This window comes from Solanum lycopersicum, chromosome 10, assembly GCF_036512215.1.
Source record: "Solanum lycopersicum chromosome 10, SLM_r2.1".
Classification (NCBI taxonomy): domain Eukaryota; kingdom Viridiplantae; phylum Streptophyta; class Magnoliopsida; order Solanales; family Solanaceae; genus Solanum; species Solanum lycopersicum.
In genome coordinates, this window is record NC_090809.1 from 20,399,432 (window position 1) to 20,422,592 (window position 23,161).

The following is a 23,161-nucleotide window of genomic DNA, read 5'->3' on the forward strand; positions in this document are numbered from 1 at the left end:
TTAAGTGAAGACAACCTCATTCATGTCAACAACCTTCATCATATAGTCATTAAGACTCACATAGTGCATACAAGGATAAGATCACAACATATAGACTCATACCATGAACATTTTCATAACAAGTAGACAAATACTACCATGCCATGCATAAAGACATAATCATAATCATACACATTAGAACGCCTCCCTAAAAGTTCCTAAGGAGCTACTTGTGCAATGTCTAGATAGGTTCATTACTTCCACCTATCCTAAGTAACCTCCCTTAAGTCTTCCTAGTTAGGGTCCTAGTCATTTACTTTCATTGTCTATTTTACTTTAGGGAAACTATGACCTTAACCGACATAGACCATGTGATTCTAAACATGAAATCCGGTGTCATGAAACCACACCAAAAGAAGGTGGTCTACTAGCGAAAGTAGAACTAAACATGACATAGCTTTCTAGGGGATCCACTCGCTAGTATCCTATGGTGGCAACATAGTTATGGGACTTGGAGGCTATCATGGAAATATCTCTTTATGCCTTTGGGCTATGAGGCTTCCCCTTCATGAGATTTATGGTAGACCTACCGTTCAACATTGGAAAGGGACACACATTCATATTCAAGTTCAATCGGTGCTATGCTATGTTCCCTTTATTGAAAGCCTTCATTAACATTACTTATAAAATATAGGCTTAGGAGAATGACTCCCTATATGCTTAGCTCATAGGTCATATATGAGAAGTTCTTTTCATCAACCTATATCATGTCAGAAATCCTTTCACATGGACATGTCATATATCATTAGCACTATCTAGTTTAGAATACACTTGAGCACACCTTTCAAGGCTCCTCTATTGACTAGATCATCATTCATGTGTGTGTGCATACATATATGTGAGAAAACCTTTAAACTAACACATTAAGGTCACATATACTCATACATTCATATTCATGCACATATAAACGAAAACTAGAAACTATCCTATAAAGGCACACCTGTGTAATGCATAAACAAAGTCCCATACGCTTGCCCATACTAGTACATCTTTCAAGTCATCCAAGTTAAGCAAACATATATCATACTTTCATATACATAAGCTTAACATGCATAGTAGTAGACACTAGTGAATATGAGAACAACCTTTCATTTAGACACTATAACCTATACTACTTGTAAGGATGCATAATGTGTGAGTTTGTGTACATTGGTCAACATGATCACATAATGGCTATCCATAACATCTTGAGGCAACTACTCTCTTAAGACCATAGTGCACAACAAGCATAGACCACACAACACCATTTAACATAGGAGGCAAGACAATTTTCACATTACATTCAAGACTCTTAATCCTTAGCTATTCACACATTCACATTGGGGTACATGGGTAGGGCCATCCATCCTTATCAATTCATTAATGGCATCACTTACACATGATCTTAACATAAATATTTACATGCTCATAACAATAGTAATATAACCTAGATTCACAAGTAAAGTAGAAGACCACAAGTTACATATCAGGTGATCATCATAACCACTCATACATATATTCATAAATTTGCCTTCAAGGCCATGTTCAACACATAGATAATGAAAATAAAATAAACACATCCACCATAAGTGGACCATACCACACAATGCCATACAAGACTTCATTAACTACATTAATATTGAAAAGTAGGAAGGAAGAGTAGACCTTACCAATTTGTCAAACCTTTTTGAACAACATTGATCAATACACCCTTTCATCAATAATACATGTATAGGGCAGTAGCTATATGTACTTTACTCATAAACCATGTACAAGTCGCTACAAGATCATACTATAATATAATACAAGGCATCACACGTATACTAGAAGGTAGAGAGTTATGTATTACTTGCTAATATTCTTTACTGTGAATACCATGATTAGCATTCATAATATATAAATAAAACCAACCTAGGGCAGTAGCTAAATTCATATAAATCACGACTACATCATGCTTCATCTACCCTAAATTGAGATCACATTATGTTCATGGCATTATTAATTTATAGAATGTGAAGGAAAGTTAATCTTTTATCAATTCTTTCTCACTTTGATCATACATGATTTATAATTACAATTCAATCATAATATCAACCTAAAACAGTAGCTATAATCATGTTCACCTATTCGAATTCAACATTAAATCATAAAAAGGGCAATGTTACAATGAATCATGGAAATCTATGCTAAGCAAGTTCAAATCTTCTTACATGGATCCACATGGATCCTTCATCTTCAGTTAATAATCAATTCACGTAAATAAGAGAAAGTATAATCAATTCAACGTAAAAGAATCATAACTTAACCATTAACAAGCCATGATCACAAAGCCCATGCAAGGACTAGATCGATTTAGGGAAGGACATGGGTTCATCATGCAATTAGATTAAAATCACGTTAAAACCATTACATTAACATCAATGCATCATCATTTAACCATTAGAAAACATTTTGAGAAGGAACCTATGGCTAGATTGAAAGATTGATCATGAAACTTCTTTGAAAACTTTGAGAAGAACTCTCCAAGTGAAAGGTTACTTAGAGATGAAGGATCACCATACCTTCGTCAAGATTGAAACCTCTAAAAATTGGTGAAGAACCCATGAGAATCCAATCTACAAGCTGTTCTTGAGCTTGAACAACAATGGAGGTTTCTAGAGAGAGTTGGTTTTGGAGGGAAGGTTTAATTTGTGGGCATGGGATTGGGAATGGGTTGGTCACGTTTTAGATCACTGATATAGACCCAAAATGTTTGGGAAGAAGGGAGAAATAGGGGTAAGTACACCACTTATACTATGTACGAGAACATATGCATACACAATAGAGAAATCATGCTAGAAGGGACATTTGTTCAAAACCATGCCAAGTTACTTTGAAAAGCCTTATGCACAATCAAGAACACATATAGGACAATAACCACACATTCATTATGACAATAGTATATTCAACAAGAGACCAACATCATCAATTATAACAAGTAAATATGTTTAACAATGTATTAGAACCATAGCCAACACAACTCCAACATCATGTTATATCAACAAAGCACGTATAAGAGTTTATGTCATAACAACACATATAAGACCCTTACTCATAACCCCCATCAAGTCTACAATTGCAATGACCAAGTAAAGCCCCATAAACTTACTCAACGAAGCAAACAAAATAAAGGATCACAAGCAATGCCTAACATCACATAACATAGAATTAAGAGTAGTCATTATCATAGTTTATCAATAATAGACCAATAGCATGTTCATACATGAAGCCAACATATTATAGTATCATCAACATATAAAGTCAACACATGCATTTCATTCACTTTACATAAGCACCAAAACATAAGAACATCCTCCTAAGACTTCACTCAAGGCTAACTAGTTCAATGTATAGGTAGAATACCATACCCTTACTTAGATTAAGTCAAACCCCTTAAGTCATCCTAGTTAGAGTTCACTTTACTACTTTATTTTAATTTCGGGAACCCTTTCCTTAATAGACATATACCACAAGATCTAAATATATAATTCGGTGTCATGAAACCCTATACCAAAGGAAGGTGGACTACATGCCAAGGTAGTACCAAGAAATGAACATAGCATCTAGGTGGATCCACTAGCTGGTATTTCTATGGGGGCAACATAGTTAATGAACTAGGAGATGTGTTTGGGAACCTATTTATGCTACATGCATTATAGTCTCCAATCTCATGAGTACAACAGTGAACCTATCTTCCCTACTTGGGAAGGGATACTCCTCACTACTAGTCCACTCGGTGCTAAGCTAGAGTCCCTTTTGATATGTCTTTCTTTAACAATCATGACTTAGTTTAGGTCATAGGAGAATAGTTCCTTGCATAGTAATAGTAATTAGCTCAATAGGAATTGCATGAGAACACTTTTCAATACAACCCTCACAGGCGAGATTAGCACATTAACATGATCATATCATAGTAAAGCACATAAATACTTCATAACCATCTTTATATCATTACATCTTAAGCATAATATCACAATTAGATAATCAACACATTTCAATTAAATCATCATATCACACCTACTTAACCCAATAAAAAGACATACTTCAATTGAGCTTCATCACAAAGTACAAGCCATCATAATTGAGGTAAAGGTTTAGGATATCAAGACTTACCCAATCTCCTTCAAAAGCCATCCTCATGGTCTTACCATCAAACAAGTCAATTCAATCCAATAATAGGATTAATAACATCAATCAATAGTAATTAACACAATATATAGGTCAACTACATTAGTACAATTCAATTCTACACTAGTTCACAACCTAGGGTTAGGGAATTGGGGTTAATTCATCACCTCTTTCATAATTCTAGGTTAAGCATCAAGAACTACTATAATTTAACAATAATACATCATAATAACCAAAATAAACCATAAAAAATACTATTCGTAAGGTCAAAATGTATTACAAAGAAACCCATATGAAATAATCTTTTTTGAAAACCAATTTTGGAAGAGCCCTTTGGGGAAAGGAATCCCAAAGGTGAAGAGTTCCCATACCTTGTTATTTATTGAACATTGATTAATAAATGTACCATTATTTATGCCATAATGGCTTTGAAGTAGGTTCTTCTTTGTTAGAGAGAAAGTAGAGAGAAGGAAGAACAATTGTGTTTTGCGAAATTGTGAGAGTTAGGTTAGTTTAATTAGGTTTTGGTCTTTATATAAGTACTTAACTAAATGAATTAGACCTCTCCTAACCTATTATTAATTAACTAACCAAATAATTAATTAAATGAATCAACTTAAAATAACACAGTGAAACTTGCACCTAACCTACGAAACCCCGACCTACGGGTCGTAGGTCAATCGATGGTGCCTTGGACCAACCGTTCTGCACAACCGTCGTTTTGGTTAGAGAGTTGCCAAAATTGCCTTTATGAAAATTTTTTAAGTGACCATCGATGGAGGCAATCTATGCCCCGTCGTTTGGACCACGCCTCGTCGCCTGCAACCGTCGATGGCTACTGTCCTTTGATAATTTTTTAGCCAAAATAGAACGGTCCTCCTCAAGGACCCTTTGGGTGGTCTTTGGGAAGTTGTACCCTGACGTTTTGACCATTAACCAATCCTAATACATGTTAGACACCCTTCCATCAAATTTCATACATTTCTGACTCTTACAACCCCGTTAAATAGGCTAAGTCACACTAGCACCTTTTGCACTAGTCTCTGGACGTCGTGGACATTCCTTGACGTTTTGACTCTAAAACCTCCTAAATGACCTTTATACTATATTGTTGACTTTAAAACAATGTTATAAACCTTAGAAACTCATATGAGGCTCTAGATTAGGTCTTGAATATTCGGAGTGTTACATTTAAAACCCTATTCTATGTGATTTCTGAATGTTTTAATTGAGTATATCATTTAAATAACTAGTTTCCTATAAAATCTTTTATATAAACATTCAAATGTTTAAAAATTTACATAAAACATAGATACAATTTCCCTTCTCTATCAAGAACCCTAAAACTTCAAGTAAAAAAATGAAAGATACAAAGAGAACCTTTCCTTCGAAGGTTTCCCATGTTCTGTCAGTCTAAGAATTTCAGATTTTTCTCTCAAGATTAATCCTAAGATCAATTCCCAAGATTCAATGCTCAAAGTTTTCCTCAGAGAAATCTAATGTTCTTCCTCAAGCTCAAGATAAATGAAGTCTCCACTAAAGTTTTCAATCTAATAGCTTTATAATCAGCTATGTAATGCTATTATAGTGATGGACAGAGTTCGTTCTCACGCCCAACATCTATCTACATTCAGTAAACGAGTAATTTGAGTTTTATCCCCCCCTTTTGGATATTTTTGAGACGAGTTATATTGTTAAGTTATGAGTTCTTAATTCCTGAATTGAGTTATTTTTCATTGTATTGAGATCCTTGATGTGTTATTTGTCATGTTTATATTTAGCATGGACCCTACCGTTGAGTTAGATTTGAGAATCTTTTCAAAACAAATGTTTTGTCTTTAAATTGATTTATGAGTCGAGAAAATGATGAGTTTTGAGAAAAAAATTTCAAATATGAATTGAATAAGAGTATAATGGAACTAAGTATTTTGAAAGGTATCACTTTTTATATTGTGAAAAGAGAAACTTTGATTTCTAAATAAGTTAATGAGTTTAGAGATATTTCTGAGCAGTTACCTTTTTAACAGGATATTTTGAGTCATTACCTCAAATTGAGAAAGAGAATGCTTTACACATTTGAGCATGATTATATATTTATTGAGAGTCATGTTGAGCATTAATATGTGGATGCGTTTTGACAATCACATTCCTCAGAAACCACGTGGCCAACATGGATAAAAGATCTTACTTTTTAGATGACTCCTTATTTTTTTCAAGCAGAGCTTTACTGGATCCACATAGTTGACATGTTCTATATCCTGGAAAGTTATAGGATAATTCAACTTGGGCAAGATGTTTTATCATCACGTTGATCATAGTGATGGTTGACGGTTAGATAGTCTCCCAAATAAAGTTAAAAGTGTATTTTATGATATCACTTTATGTGTAAAATTCAAAGATGAGTACGTATTTGTAAAATCTAATTGATTTCACTTCTTTATTTCTTTGCATTTAGTTTAGTATCTTGCTTAAACTTCTTTAGTTGAGTTTTTTATTCTCCTCGTCTATATTTCGTACTTGCATATTTCAATAGATTGATGTCATTCAACATGCATCTTTTTATGATGCATATATAGGTATTCATGATCATCAACAGGTGCTCCATTGAGATCATTTTGAACTTCTTATTAGCTTTGGTGAGCCTTCCTTGAATTTCAAAGAACTCCACTTTTGTCTTTTAGTTTTTTAGTTTTTAGATGTCGTGGGTCTTGTCCCAATATTTATGTTGAACTATAGAGGCTTCACAGTAGTTAGTGTTGTGTTTCTTTTACTATTTCCTTTGAACTATTTGTTGCAAACTATTGTTTTTAGAGTATTTTCACACAATTTTCTGTATACTATTATGAAATAGTTTGAGAAGTTTTGAGATTTTTTAGAAGAAATGAAGTCCTAATGATCGCCAAGTCCATTTGGTGAATTGCCGAATGGCTACTATCTCTCCTAAAGTTCCAGTGTGCCAAGTCCCGAAGGAGAAAATTAAGTTGATGAGCGAAAGAAGTAGTTGGCATGTCGTAGAGTGGTTCTGCAATGCAATGTTGGATTACCAAAAGTTATAAAAGTTGAGGATGCTGAAGGCCAAAAAAGGTGATGGAATTGACTAAAGGGCGGATCAGCGAGACCGACTTACTGCGTCGGTTGGTCCGTTGTAGAATATTTTTGGTGACTATAAATAATTTTATAAACATTATTTTTAAGGATGAAAATTTTATTTTGAAAACTCTTGAGAGTAATTTTTGAGTTTCAACTCATATTATAGAAACTAAGTTTTCCTTAGATTTGAAGAATTGAAGTTTTCCATTTTTGAGAAATTAGAAGAGGGTGTTTGAAATTCTTCAATTTATACCTTTGTAAAGATGAAATTAATTTTTCCAGTTGATAGAAACTCAATTTGGTAACAATTTTTTTTATCTTTTAATGATCTCTAGCTAAAATCCCAACTCATGTGGCGAGATAATGGGATTATCGGTACATTTAGATTATGGGTATTGCTAATTTTCAATTCAAATGTTGTTTAGAAGTGATGTTAATCACTAATTGAGGTTTAATTAAAAGAGTTGTAGTTGCAAATGCAGTTCTACCTTCGTGTTTTAGGCTTGCACGAGAGAAAGGTTGTAAAATCAAGATTATTGATCGATTATCTATTGGTATTGGGTTATCATGGGTTCAGCTCAGGAGAGAGTGAATCCTAAACCCATTCCCACATATTCATCTCAATATAGTGAATGGACTAAGACGTAGGTTGTCCTTATTTTTATGTATCACATCCGGGGAGCACCCCTTGACATAACCGGCGTCGTTGTCCTCTTTGAGGACTAAGACTAGTCTTTTAGCTTACATCATTACATTAATAATTTAAAAGTACGGAACATTTTTAAACTTTTTCATTACTTCTACATGGAGGTTTACATAGACCTCTACATACACATAATATTTATATCGAGTATACATAGACCCTTCGTATAGTAAGATTACTTAGTCTTCTACTTTTATTGCACAGAGATATATAGAATATAACATAGTCTCAAATGGACGTCTCATCTCATAACCATCTAACAAGAGTATAATAACTTGGGCCTAGACCATACATCAATATAACAAGACCACATATAGGCCATACAATGTTTAGTATTCAAAGAAAAGGAAAGAACAGAAGAGTCTTAAAACTAGAATAACTTAATAAGATTGATATTGACATTGCCCTTAGAGAGTGAGGACCTACCCAACTTGTATGATTGAGAATTCCAAGCCTTCTTAAAAGTCGTCCCAAAGCCCTTCAACGACCGGAACATAAAATGTTGGGGAAAAGGGAGAAAATAGGGTTAGTACACCACTTGTACCAAGTAGGAGACCATATGCACACATATCATGAAATCATGCTAAGAAAAGGGACAATTCATAAAGGTACGCAATTTACTTTGAAAAGCTTTATGCATATTCAATAAGACCACACCAATCAATAATACATATTCGGACAATTCATAAAGGTATGCAATTTACTTTGAAAAGCTTTGTGCACATTCAATAAGACCATACCAATCAATAATACATATTCATTGAATACAAAGCATGTACATCACAAGACCAACAATACTAAGTCTAGTGTAGTCAACATGCATATCACATAATTGGACACGTGATCAAGGCAACTCTACCATCAAGTTATAATAGCAACAAACATGGATAAGAGTACATTTAAATCATAACCAAAGTAAGACCATTATTTATGACCCTTTTTAAGTCCACTTGTGCAATGACTAAGCAAAGCCCGATAACAATACTTAATCACGTAAACCTATCAAGAACCATAACCAATGCCCAACTTCACATAACATAACATTAAGAGCACATAATATCATACTTTAGCAATAGAGACCAAGTATATGATCATAAGAGTAATCAACATCAATAGTCATTAACATGTAAGATCATCATATACATATCATTTATATTTGTAAGCATATGCATACATAAGAACATCCTCCTAAGACTTCCCTTAAGGCTAACCAGTGCAATGTATAGGAAGAGCCCTATATCCCTACCTAGACTAACCTAAACCCTTTAGGTCATCTCAGTTAGAGTTCAATCCTTTAGTTCACTTTATCTTTTGATAACATCTTGCGTTAAACGTCATCGACAACATGAGCTAATGTGGAATCCGGTGTCATGAAACCCTACACTGAAAGAAGGCGGACTACTTGCCAACGTAGTACCAAAACATGAACATAATAACTACGTGGATCCACCAGCTAGTATTCCTATGGGGGCAACATAGTTCAAGTACTAGGAGATACAGTTAAGACCCTTTTTGTGCTACATGCATTATGGTCTCCAATCTCAAGAGTACATTAGTGATCCTACCTTCCCTATGTGGGAAGGGACACTCCTCACTCTAGTTCACTCAGTGCTAAGCTAAAGTCCCTTTTGAAATGTCTTTAATACCTTTATTAATACTCATAGCTTAATGTAGGTTATAGGGTCTATCCCTTGTATAAACATCATCATCATAGCTCAATAAGAATTTCATGAGTATAGTCCTTTCATTACAATCCATATAAGTGAGGTTAACACATTCACATGTCACCTCATAATAAGGCACATTATTAAATCATCACCATCCTTATAAAATTTACATCTTAGGAAACACCTCACAATTTATAGTCATGACATTTCAATTCAACATCATACCAACCCTATCAATCATAATACAAGACATACTTCAATACAACATCATCACTTAACCACAACTAACCATAATTGAAGTAAAGAATAGGGATCACGAGTCTTACCAAGTCTCCTTCATAATATATTATCAAGGTCTTAACATTAACCCTTAATTAACCCCAATAATGGTGTAATATCATCACACACAATAACCAACATGATAACAAGGCTAATTTAATCACTACATCACAATCCATCACTAGTTCATAGCTTTAGATAACAGATATAGGTCAAAGTCACAATATATATCAATTAATCAAGAACTAGCATGATAGGACTATAATTCATCCTATTCATAACTGATACAATATTATTATCTAGTATAAATTCAATCAATAACCAATTCAATTGAACCAACATCACACAATACATATCAAAATCATAACCTAGGGTTAGAGGGAATACGTTATGTTCTACAAACTAGGATAATCCACCAACAAAATAACATAATTGAGTTAAAATTCATGTTAATTTATACATCATATCAAAAATAAATCATAAACAAATCAATTTACAAGATCAATTTCGAGATTCGAAAAGACCCTCATGAAAATTCAACTTTTAAAATCAATTTGATGGAACCCTTTGAGGAAAGAGGTCTCAAAGGTGAAAGGAATTCCATACCTTAATGTTTGATGAATATTGATTAGGAAACTTGACCATTTTCAGACCTTTAACCCACCTCTATCTTGACTTCTATGGAGTTCTTCAACTAGAGAGAGAAAGAAGAGAGAAAGAAGAGAGAAGGAAGAGAGTTTTGGGTTTCGGTATTATGAGAGCTTAGGTTAGTCTAATTAGCTTAGGGTCTTTATATAGGTCATTAACCAAATTAATTAGCCCTCCCATAAACCCTAAATAGCCTCCTAAATAATCCAACTAATTAACTGAGTTAAGTCAAATTGTGCAGCAAAATATAGACCTCAAAGTCGAGACCACGATCTACGGATTCTGTGTCCATCGACGGGCATTGTTCCCTCCTTGCTGCACACTCATAGATGAGTTCAAAGACTTGTCAAAACATGACCTTGGCCAAAATTTCTAAGTGTTCATCGATGGAGGCAATCGAGTTCCCGTCGATTGGACCACGAGTCGTTTGTAGCATTCGTTGGTGACACTGTGTATCGACAACTTTTAGTTACTTTTGCAAGGGTCTTCCTCAAGGGACCTTGGTTGGAACTTGGAGATTCGTGTCTGAAATTTTTGACTATGAACTAATTCTAATACGTGTTAGACATCCTTACACCATTTTTCGTCATTTTCCGACTCCTAAAAGTTAGTCAAATAGGCTAAGGCATACTAGCACCTCATTGAACTAGTTTCCGGACGCCATGGACGTTCTTGGATGTTTTGATTTCTTGACTATCTAAATGACTTATATTCATTATAATTGACCCTATAACAGTGTCTATACCGTTTAACACTTATGTTAGGCTCTAGAACACGTCTTAGATTTTTGAAGTGTCGATGTCCGAAAGAAATCGACTTGATCCGGGATAAATTATTCAAGAGAAAGTTTATCCCCAATAAAGTGTATCTTATTCATTGATTTAAATTGATTTCTAACAGTTTCAATAACTCATTTGCCTATGTAATCCTATAATCAAATCACTTCCCAATAACCCGTCCTATTATTGTTATTTTCGTGTTATTTGTTGTTGTTGTAGCTGATAGCTGAAACCAAAACCACTTTTAGTTTTTGAAAATCGTGTCAAACCTTGATTTATATTATGTTGTATTTGTAAATATCTATTTCTATGGCTGATTTGAACATATTCATATTTTCTTACTGAATCTTAAACACTTACCACTCCCTGTAGGATTCGACCCCAAATCATTTGGTTCCATTATATACTGACTAATAATCGTTGGCTCTTAGAACTGGATGAAGTGTCATTGATAGAGTTATCGATCAACATGATCCTCCCACGAGCCCCTAGACGGCTCGAGAGAAGCCATACTGGCCATAGAAGTGGTCTTGAAGGAAGTTAAGTAGGGGCCCCTACCCACTAGTTAAGCACCACGGGCATCAAAATGGTTTGTGAAGCTTCACACGGACCATGAAGTCGTATTGGAAGGGTCTTCCTTAGACTCAGAGTTTAGGGTCAACTTCAAAAGATAATATATTTAAGCTCAAAATGAATTTGGTGGACCATGACCCATCAAACAAAAGATCTTTGAGTCCTATTTCCAAAACCACCAAGTTTCCCGAATTCTATCTCAAAGTAAAAAGTTATGCACGAAATAGTGTAGCACTGTCACGCTGAATTTCTTCAATACCCATTTGACAGGCCTTAGTGGTCATGACGACCCATGATTAGCTTCCTGTTAACCAATTTAGCTGTTTTAAGTTAGCGGTTATTGTGTCTTTTTCCTATTATTTTAAGTTAATACTAAGTCGTCTTTTCTTTTTTCCAAAACCCTTTATAATGATTCTAAACCAACAAATCACCCAAACTCTATTGATTATCTTAAATTTCCAAAAGTTGATCAAGATCTTCCTTTCAAAATATTTATCTCTCTAGAAATTGAAGAAGAAAGCTAGCGTTTCAATATCAAACCTCCAAATCCTCAATTACTTTCAAGATTTTGGCATCAGGGTATGATAATTTTCATTAATGGATTCCTTCTATCCATGGAATTCCTAAATTCTCCTATTTTTGAAGTCAGAAATCCCCAATTAAGGTAGTTTTTTTTAAATTGCCATGAGTTTTCTTCAATGTTCATTTAAAGGATTGAATTATGATCTCTTATTCAATTGATGAAATACTATGATTTTAATGATGATTCCTATCAACCCATGTAAATCCCATTTTTTCCAATTATGATGATATAATGTGGGTTTAGATTATGAAAGAAGGTTTGTATGTAATCAAGCATGAATCGATAGAAGTTATGATATGATGATGAATTTTTATGAACATATATCTAACCCATGATTTCTAGATGTTGATGATTGAAAGTGGGTTTAGAAATTCGAAAGGTTAATTATTAAATTATGTATGTTGTATGAAGTTTGTGGAAATGTTTTAAGGGTGCCATGAGAGTGAAGTATCAATGTTGTTGTTATGTTGTAGAAAGGGAGTTTCTCATATGTGCACCTATGCATGATTGTGAAAGACATTCTTAGATAATAAGGGTTTTTAGGGTTAGAAGTCTTTCTCACCTAAGATGAACCAATGGTAATAATAATCTAATGAAGAGGCAAGAGGTAATTACCCATATACATGTTCCTTTATGAGCTAGTATGAAAAGATCATGGACGGTGAAAGGTTTTATCATGCATGATTTAAGGAGTTATCCTATTATAAATCAAGCGAATACTACCTATGTATTTTAAAGATAAGATAAGTCAATGCTTAATAACTACCATATGGGAATTTAGGCTTAGCACCGAGAGGATTTTGAGATAGAAGCTCTCTCGAGTTGAGGTCGGGTTTCTAGAAGCAATATCTTTATCCATAATCTATGTGCCCACGTAGGATGATTGTCTAGATAGATATTAGCTAGTGTATCCACCTAAGCTAGAAGTTTATTGTTCTACCTTGGAAAGTAGAATGACCCTTTTCGGCGTGGGAGACTCTAGGGGATCATGTTATAGCTTACATGGTCTTTATCAGATCCGTGAGCACCCCCTAGAAGTAACCGGTGTTGTAGTCCTCAAAGACGACTAAGACCAACCTCTTAGCATTCGTCATTACATTTCATAGGTTAAATTGCAAAAAATTTAAAACTTTTAAAATTACATCTACATTTAGGTTTACATAGACCTATCGCATAGAAAGCACTACATAGGCTTCTATTTTAGTTCACATACATAATATAACAATACAGATTCATAAGAAGTCTAGGATAGGTCTCATATTAAACTATCTAAAACGACTACAACATTGGACATAGTTCATAGTTCGTACAATCATATCGGCATATGCAACATTAGTCAACAAATGAAAAGGAATATACAAAGGTGTCTTTAAGAATAAATAATATCCCATAGCTAGGTAGTGGCATCATCCTCGGAAAGTGAGGACCTACCATACTTGGAGAATAAGAATCCAAGTCTTCTTCAATGGCCTTCTAGAAACTCAACGATCGGAACCTACGTTTTTGTAGTAAACATAGAAACATGGGTTAGTATATCACTTGTACTAAGTAAATACATATGCACATAAGAAATTTGAAATAATGCTAAAGGGAACATTTGTTCAAAAGCATGCTAAGTTACTTTGAAAAGCCTTTATGCACAACCAAGAACCCATATAAGCCAATAATTACATATTCCTTAACACAACGCCATATACAACACAAGACCAACATTATCAAGTATAACAAAGTCAACATGTTTAATAGCATCTTTGAGGATATTATCAATAAAACTCCAACATCATATTATAACAACAAGGCATATATAAGAGTTCATAACATTATAACATATACAAGACCCCTACTCATAACCCACCATTAAGTCAACAAAAGCAATGAACAAGTAAAGCGCCATAACCTTACTCAACCAAGTAAGCCTAACAAAGAATCACAAGCAATAGAGATCTTCACATAATATAGCACCAAGAGTAGTCATCATCACATTTAGCAATATAGAACAATAGCATGTTCATAAATGAAACTAACAACATATAGAATCATCAACATGTAAAGTCATTATATGCATAATTATTTAATTTATATAACATAAGAACAACGTTCTAAGACTTCTCTCAAGGCCACCTAGTGCAATGTATAGGTAGATATCCATACCCCTACCTAGACAAAGTCAAACCCCTTAGGTCACCTTAGTTAGCGTTCACTTTATTACTTCATTTCACTTTTGGGGACAATTGCCTTAACCGACATAGACCATGTGATCTATACATGGAATTCAGTGTCGTGAAACCCTACACCGAAAGAAGGTGGACTACTTGTCAATGTAGTACCAAAGCACAAAAATATTCTAGGTGAATCCATTAGCTTGTATTCCTATGGGGGTAAAATAGTTCAATAGCTAAGAGATATACTTGGGACCCTCTTGATGCATAGTCGCATTATTATCACCAACTCATGAGAACCATTGTTAACCTACCTTCCTACATTGGGAAAGGACACCTCTCATATCTAATTCACTCGATGTTAAGCTAATGTCCCTTTTTGAAATTCTTTAAGCTTTTATTAATCATCATATCTTAGTATAGTCCATAGGAGACTAACCCCTTGTATATTCATAATCATTAGATCATTAGGAATTTCATGAGAATATCCTTTCAATGAAACCCTCATATGTTAGATTAACACATTATCATCATCATGTCATAATAAGGCACATAGGCAATTGATAACCAACCTTATATCATTTCTTCTTAAACATAATCTCACATCTTCACATAATCAAGACATTTCAATTGCGTCATCATACCAACACCTACTCAATATAATCATAAGGAATGCTTCAATTGAAGTTCATCACCAAGTACAAGCCATCACAATTGAAGTAAAATTTTAACATCACAAAGTCTTACCAATTTCTCCTTCAAAAAGCCATTATCATTGGTATTACCTCAACCAATCGAAATTCATCCATAAATAGGTGTAACAACATCATACAATAGTAATTTACACAAGCACTAAGTCAATTGTATCATCACTATCCCAATTAACCTCAATTCATATCCCAGGGTTAGGGGGAATAGAGTTCATCATGAATTCATCAAGATTTAGATCCAATTCCTTCAATACATTATCCTATTCTATCCATAAATGAAATATAATAGATAGAACAAGTCTAACAATCAATACATTCTTCAATTTCATCAATTCATAAGCAAGATCCAATATTTGGGGAAATTGGGGAAAGGGACATGATCCACACAAAAATCCCCTAATTAACATCAATAACTCAATAATTTATACTTAATTAGCCATGGGTAATAACAATTAGACATAATCAATCATAAATTTTAATTTTAGTAGAAAACACATATAAAGGATAAAACCCTTGGAATTGGGTGATTTAAAAATGAACTTTCAAATGACCTTTTGGGGAAATAAATCCCAAGAGTGAGGAACCCATACCTTAATGAAGCTTAATTCACAAAATTCAAGTGAAATCCTAGAGACATTAGCCTTCTTCTTCAAGCTTACTTCTTCCTTCAATGGAGGTTGAATAGAGAGATAAATTAGAGAGAGGTGAGAGCTTTTGGGTCTTGATTTGGGGATTTGATTTGAGTGATTGAATGTGAGGAAAAATGATTTTAAATAAATATATAGACCTCCCACAAAATATCCAAAATACCCCTCACTTATGTTGATCCTTTAATAAAGTCAAACTTAAATTCCAAATTTCAGATTTTTGTCGGGGAACAAGTACGCGACGCAGAGCTTCTCCCGCAAGATTTTATAATTTTTTTAAGACAGTAGAGTTCGCGACCTGACCGCGATGCAGACTTGATTTTTGACCAAAGGCCCACCATGTACGCTATGCAGACACATTTCTTCCTTGTGTATTTGATGCTGCGTCTTCGGCAACTTGTCAAGTCAAGTTTGGGGTCTTTTCGTGGACCCCTAGGGAGACCCTGGGGGAGTCGGATTTGCATTTTTTAACTCTATATACACAATTTTACCTATTTAAAATTATTCTACCAGTTTTATACCTCATACAACACCTCCAGACCTTCCTCAAATATAGTTCAATTAGCCTAGTTTCCGGAGGTCTTGGATGTTTCTTAATGTCTTGACTTTAAAACCTCCTAAATGACTTATAAACATTAATTTAGTCTTAGAAACAGTGTTACAACCGTATTTCAACATGTGAGGCTCTATATTAGGTCTTGGACTTTCGGAGTGTTATAGTCTTGATGTCAATTAAGGCTAATTACCAAAATAATAATGATCTAAGGTTACTTGACGAAGTGTATCACATAAGTTCAAAGATGATGTTTACTTGCAGATCATGTTTTTATGACTTAAGGTTTCTATTTCTCAAAAATACAAGTTTGTGCTTGATCATTACATACTTATGAAAACGTCCCTTCTTAACATGTTTGAATGTTTTAAGCATAACTTTCATACTTGGTACATATTAGTACTAACTCATAGTTTTTCCTACATTTACCCAAATGTAGGGTACGACTGTCAGGGTCATCAGTTTTGTGGCTAGTGGTTGAGTTTCAGATTTCCAAACTTTGGTGAATTCTAATGATTCGAGAATGAACTTTCATTTTTAAGTTCCTTTTCTTGCATTTCACTTTGGGACATGATGTATAGGATATTCCAATTTTCATTCTATTGTATTAGACAACTATGATCAGATAATTGTTTTAGACTTCCACTTATGTTTTATAAAATCTATTTGACTTGGACTATTGATTTACTCATATTGTTCTATTTCTTATGTTATGAGAGATAAGTGGCTTGTATGGGGTCCATCAATGTTCTAATATGATGATTCCTAGATTTGGATTCATTTAAGGATTTGTATTGATAGTTTTACTCTCCTCAAATTCCTAATTGATCATAAATATTGATGTTGAACCCTTGATTTCAGATATATCGATTAAGGAACAAATAAAGGACACTAACATGCAAAAAGAAACAAAATAGCCTGATGAAATGATAAACGACAAGCTTAGTGATCACTAAGACCACTCGATGACTCGTCGAGTGGCTCTTGAGTCTGGCTAGAGTTCCAATGTGCTAACTTGTGGGAAGAAACCAAATAAGTGATAGGAAAGGGGAAATCGACAAATCTCTGACCACCGCGATGACAATAATGATTACCTAAAGTTACATGAATTGAGGATTCTGAGAGCCAATGCATAAAGGTGATAGAAGAGAGCAATGGGCAATTCGCCGAACCACTCGGTGAATCTGCCATGCCTCGCCTAATGGCTATTTATGGCTAATTTATAGCGATTGTAAATAGGATTATAACTATAAATTGTATCTTGCTACCATTTAGAATAGTTGTGATTCGAAGTTTGAGAATTTCTTATTAGACTTGAAGGCTTTTTGAGAATCAATTTGGAGATTTTGCAAGTGGGTTACACATTTTCTTCAAATTTAAACATTGTAAAGGCTTGATTCTCTTAACCAGTTGATGATTAATTGATTTGGTAACTATTTTTTACCTTTTTATGATACCTTGGCTAAAACCACAATTTTTGTGTGTCCTCATGTCACTATTGGTTGAATTAGCATATAAATATTGTAAATTACTAGTTTAAATGCTATAATGAAATGGGTATAATCACTAGGTGAGGTTAAATTTATGAATTGTTGTTGCAAATGAAGTTCTTATTTTGTGTTCTTAGCTTGCTCAAGAGAGAAGTTGTCTAATGGGTTTTAGGTATTGGATTGATAGGGGTTCAACTTGAGAGAGGGAATCCTAAACGCAATCCTACCCATTTAGATTGAGAGAGTCGATAAATTAAGGTGTGGTTTGTTCTTAATTATGCTTGTTGGTGTTCGAAAGAAATCACTTGAAGCGGGATAGTAGTTCGAGGAAAAGATATTTCACTCATAGTCTAGCCTTGGCACTAATATTTAGATATTCATTAGTAGTTTCAATTACCCATATAGAAAAATTAGCCTATAATCCATCACATCCCGAGAATTTCTCTCCATATTGTCATTTTATAATTGTTTGCCTGCGTTATAGTTTATAATTGCAAACCAAAATTCTCCATCTCACATTCATGTCAATTATTTTAATTTATTTCATGTATTTCTCGATAATATCTATTCCTATAGCTAGTTAGATCAAATTTCTACTTAATAAATGAACTTTGAGCATGTGCCTCTCCCTAAGGGTTCAACCCCAACTCAATTGTTGGGATTTATAATGCTTAACAATCATTTTACCCCTATAATTGGATAATTTGTTCCTAAAATGTTAAAACATATACGCCATTTTACATCTAGGGGGTACCTCTTGGTTTTTACAACCATCAAGTCCAAAATTTGAGAAATAAAGAGGTTTCTTTTGTGAAAATACTTTGGAGGGATCATTCAGCTAAGGTTGCTTAGGAGGCTGAAGCAGATTGTTACACCTCAATAGTTCAATGGCCTAGTCAAGAGTCTGACTTGATGAACTATGCCTCAAAATAGTGTTTCTAAGCTTAAACAAAGGTAATGAACTTAATTAGGAAGTGTTAAAATCAAAACGTTAAGAAGCGAACACGACGTCAGGAAACTAGTGAGAGTGAACTAGTTTGCCTTGATGTTTTCAAGGGGTTTAAAGAGTCGTACAAAAGTCAAATTTGGTGAAAAGGTTTAGAATACACCTAAGAGTGTGTTTAGGATCGAAACATCTGATTACGAATCCCCAAGAATAACCCGAAGATTCCTTAAGGAGGACCCAACATTTGACCCTAAAAAGTTTTCAAAAATATTTGAATGGACGAAAGTGAACGATGAGGAGTCGATGGGAGTATGCCCCGTAAATGGTGCTCGTTGGTTGAAACTTAACCATCTCACCAAAAGCTCCAAAAATCCAGCCTTTGTCCTGAACTATGGATGACAAGGACAATCCGTGGTTGGGATAACGACCTATCAACGGGGAGCCGTCGTTTGACTCCTGTCTTCACTGTCCAAAAATGATTCAATTAAGACTGGTTATATAATTGGTTAATTAATTAATTAATGGTTAGGGAAAATTTTAATTAGTTCATTTAGGACTGTATAAGAACCCTAAGTCATTAAACTATCCTAACACCACATAAATCTCTAAACCCAATTAGCTCTCACATTTCTCTAGTTTCACTCACTACTCTAAGAGACTATTGAAGAAGAAGAACAAGTTCATCCTAGGGCATCAAGATTCAATTTTTCCTTCATCACTATTCAAAAACTCTCAAGGTATGAAGGCATTTTACTCTTGGGACTCTTTTGCCCAAGAGACCCTTCAAAGTTGGTTTTCAAAGATCTTCAATTGTCATGTTTTCATCCGATTTCGTGGGTTTACTCTCAATGTTGAATTCTATAGTACAAATTAAATTATCGTTGATTATTTGCATGTGTTTATGTGTGGATTGAAGTATTCCTTAAAGCTTTACCCTATATCTTTATAAAGACTAATGAACACCTATTTTCCCCTAACCCTAGTTCATGAATTAGGTTGATTATGATTTGGGGGGGGGGGGAGGGGTTGTAATGAATGTGTTATTGTGATTTACCAATCTGTAGTGATAATGTTTGAGTTAAGGGATGAATATGATTGAATTGGGGGTGATATCCTTGATGATATTCTTGGAAGCCATAGGTAAGACTTCTAAGATCATGGATATTCAATTATCTTGATGTTGGCCTATACTTGACGCTGTTATTTAATTAAAGTGTAAATGATGAAGTTGTGCATGTATTAGGGTTTAGGGTTTAGGGTTTAGGGTTTAGGGTGATTAGGATATGACTACGATGAATGTAACATTATGATAAGGTAAGTTTGTGGAGGATTGAAAGTGTCACGACCCGCAAGTACCCCCTAGAAGATGGGGTAATCCTTAGGTCGGACAATAGTGTACTTGACCCTTTGGTGGTCTTGTAGTTGCCTACTAGCTATCATTCTTGGATAAGACATGAAAAGTCGTGCGGATTAAAACTTTTCACGGCACTTATAATAAAAATAAAATATCTTTTGTAAACACTAAAGAGTGGTCTCGTCTTCACAAGCAAACTTAAAGACACGACATAAATATCTTAGGGACACAACCCTTTACATCAAATGAAAATGCTGAATAAGTCTTAATGATAAGAACTAAGAAATAGTACTATTCCCTCGAATATATGATCACATACTTGGTCTTGTGAGATTCGATTCCCTAGCTTTGCCTTCTAGACTTCTTCTTGTCTCTAACCTATACTTATAGAATAAAGAAAAGTATGGGGTTAGTACAAAACAATTGTAACACTCCGAAAAGTAAAGACCTAATCTAGAGCGTCACAAGTTTATTTAATGTTGGTTATACTTTTTTAAGACCTAAAATAATATTTCCAAGTCATCCGAAATGTTTTAGAGCCAAGAGGTCAAGGAACGTCCATAACGTTTGGAAACTAGCTAAATTGAACTATTTGACGTTGCTATGTTTAGTGAAGAATTTGGACGGTCAAATGAAGTCTAGAACTTGTTAAAAGACTTTGGTTTGGTAGTGTGTGGTATATAGGGTCTAAACGTCAAATAACGATGCCCCAAGGACCACACGAAGGGTCCTTGAGGAAGACCCCAACATGGGTTGGCATGCTTCCAAAAGCCAGCGTGAGTCAAGATTCAAGGGGCTGCTGAGAGACACGCAGAAGACATGAACCCTACTGCCTCAGATAAATTTTTCAAAAATAAAAATGAGAATTAGCCTCGTGACGCAGAGCCACTTCTCATATTTGGTAAAGTTGTATTTTTGGCATTTTGACTTCACAAAAAGAACAAATTTAAGTAAGGGGTGTTTTAGGTAATCTACGGGGTGATTGTATATAACCTAAGGTTAGTTTTAAGTCATTTTCACTCACCTTAACCTAATTCCCAGAACAAACTCTAAATCTCTCACCTCTCTTACTTTCTCTCTCCCAAATTCCTCCATTGAAGAAGGACTAAAGCTTCAAGAAGGTCAATTTCTCTAGGATTTCACTTCAATTTCATGTATTAATATTCATTAAGGTAAATTTGTTCACTCTTGGGAATCTTTTCCCCAAGAAGTCCTTTCAAAGTTGATTTTAAAAATACCCAATTCCATGGGGTTTTCCTATTCTAATGGGTTTTCTTCTTAACTTCAAATTGATGATAAATTGTGATTGCCTATGCCTAATTGATTGTAGATTGTTGTTTAATTGATGTTAATTGATGAAATCCATGTATATTATGTCCATTTCCCCAATTTCCCCAAATCATGGATCTTGGTTATGATTTGGCAAGTAGTCCGCCTTCTTTCGATGTAGGGTTTCATGATACTGGATTCCACATTATCTCATATTGTCTATTTCAGTTAAGGCAAGATGTTCCCAAAATTATAATGAAGTAACGATATGAAACTAACTAGGACGACTTAAATGGTTGACATGGTCTAGGTAGGGGTGTGGGACTCTACCTAGGCATTTGCATTAGTTGACTTTGAGGGTAGTCCTAGAAGGTTGTTCTGATGTTCTTATGATCTTATAAAGTGTATGTTATTTATATGTTGACTCTACATGTTGATGATCCTATATGATGTTAGTTTCATTTACGAACATGCTATTGGTCTATATTGCTAAATATAATGATGACTACTATTGATGTTATGTTATGTGATGTTAAGCATTGCCTATGATCCCTTGTTTGGTTTACTTGGTTGAGACTTCACTTGATCATTGCACTTGTAGAATTGATGATGGGTTATGGTTAAAGGTCTTGATTATATTATGATGTTATGAACTTTTATATATGTTGACTTGACTATTACTTGATGATGTTGGTCTTGCGTTGTACATGGGTTTGAATTATGGATTATTTCATTGATTGTCTATATGTGTTTGTGATTGTGCATAAGTCTTTTCAAAGTGAATTAGCATGTTTTAAACAAATATTCTCTTTAGCATGACTTCAAATGTTTTATTTGCATATGCTCATACTTAATACAAGTGTGTACTAACCCATCTTTTATGTTTACTACAAATGTAGAATCCGGCCGTTGAGCTTATAGAAGGCTTTTGAAGACTACTTGGATATTTCCCAAGTGTTCGGTAGGTCCTCACTTTCCGAGGACGATGCCACTATCTTGATATTGAATATTGTTTAGTCTTAAAGACAATTTAATTCATTCTCTTTCTTTGCTGACTTTATATATGCCTATATGAGGCCTTTGTTGTAATGAAGTATGGGTTGAACCCAAGATGTTGTATTCGACTTAGATGGTTTAATATGAGACATATTCTAGACTTATTATGAATCTATATTATTATATTATGTATGTGAAATAAAAGTAGAAGTCTATGTATTGCTTTCTTTGCGAGAAGTCTATGTACACTCACTAAATATATATTATTTGTAAGCGAGAGGTCTAAGTAAACCTCAATTTAGAAGTAGTTAAATTTTTTTAAATTTTTCGCTAATTTAACCTATGAAATGTAGTGAGGAATGCTAAGACGTTATCTTAGTTCTCTTCTAGGAAGACGACGCCAGTTACGTCTAGGGGTGCTCCCCGAATGTAACAACAATGTACTAAGTATGGAATATGCAAAAACATGCAAAAACATGCAAAATGGGACGTTTTAGTAGAAATAAGCTTCCATGCTAATTAAGTAAAAC

General features: G+C 34.3%; 1 protein-coding gene across 1 annotated transcript in view; it reads left to right on the forward strand.

Moving 5' to 3' along the window:
- Window positions 1–22,795, forward strand: part of LOC101254136 (uncharacterized) — a 41,244-nt gene extending 18,449 nt beyond the window's left edge. The window contains exons 4-5 of the mRNA XM_010328974.4: window positions 6,762–6,821; window positions 22,535–22,795. Of these exons, the coding sequence (XP_010327276.1) occupies window positions 6,762–6,821; window positions 22,535–22,567 (93 nt within the window). The 3' untranslated portion in view covers window positions 22,568–22,795. The remainder of the gene's footprint in view (window positions 1–6,761; window positions 6,822–22,534) is intronic.
- The last annotated feature ends 366 nt before the right edge of the window (window positions 22,796–23,161 follow it).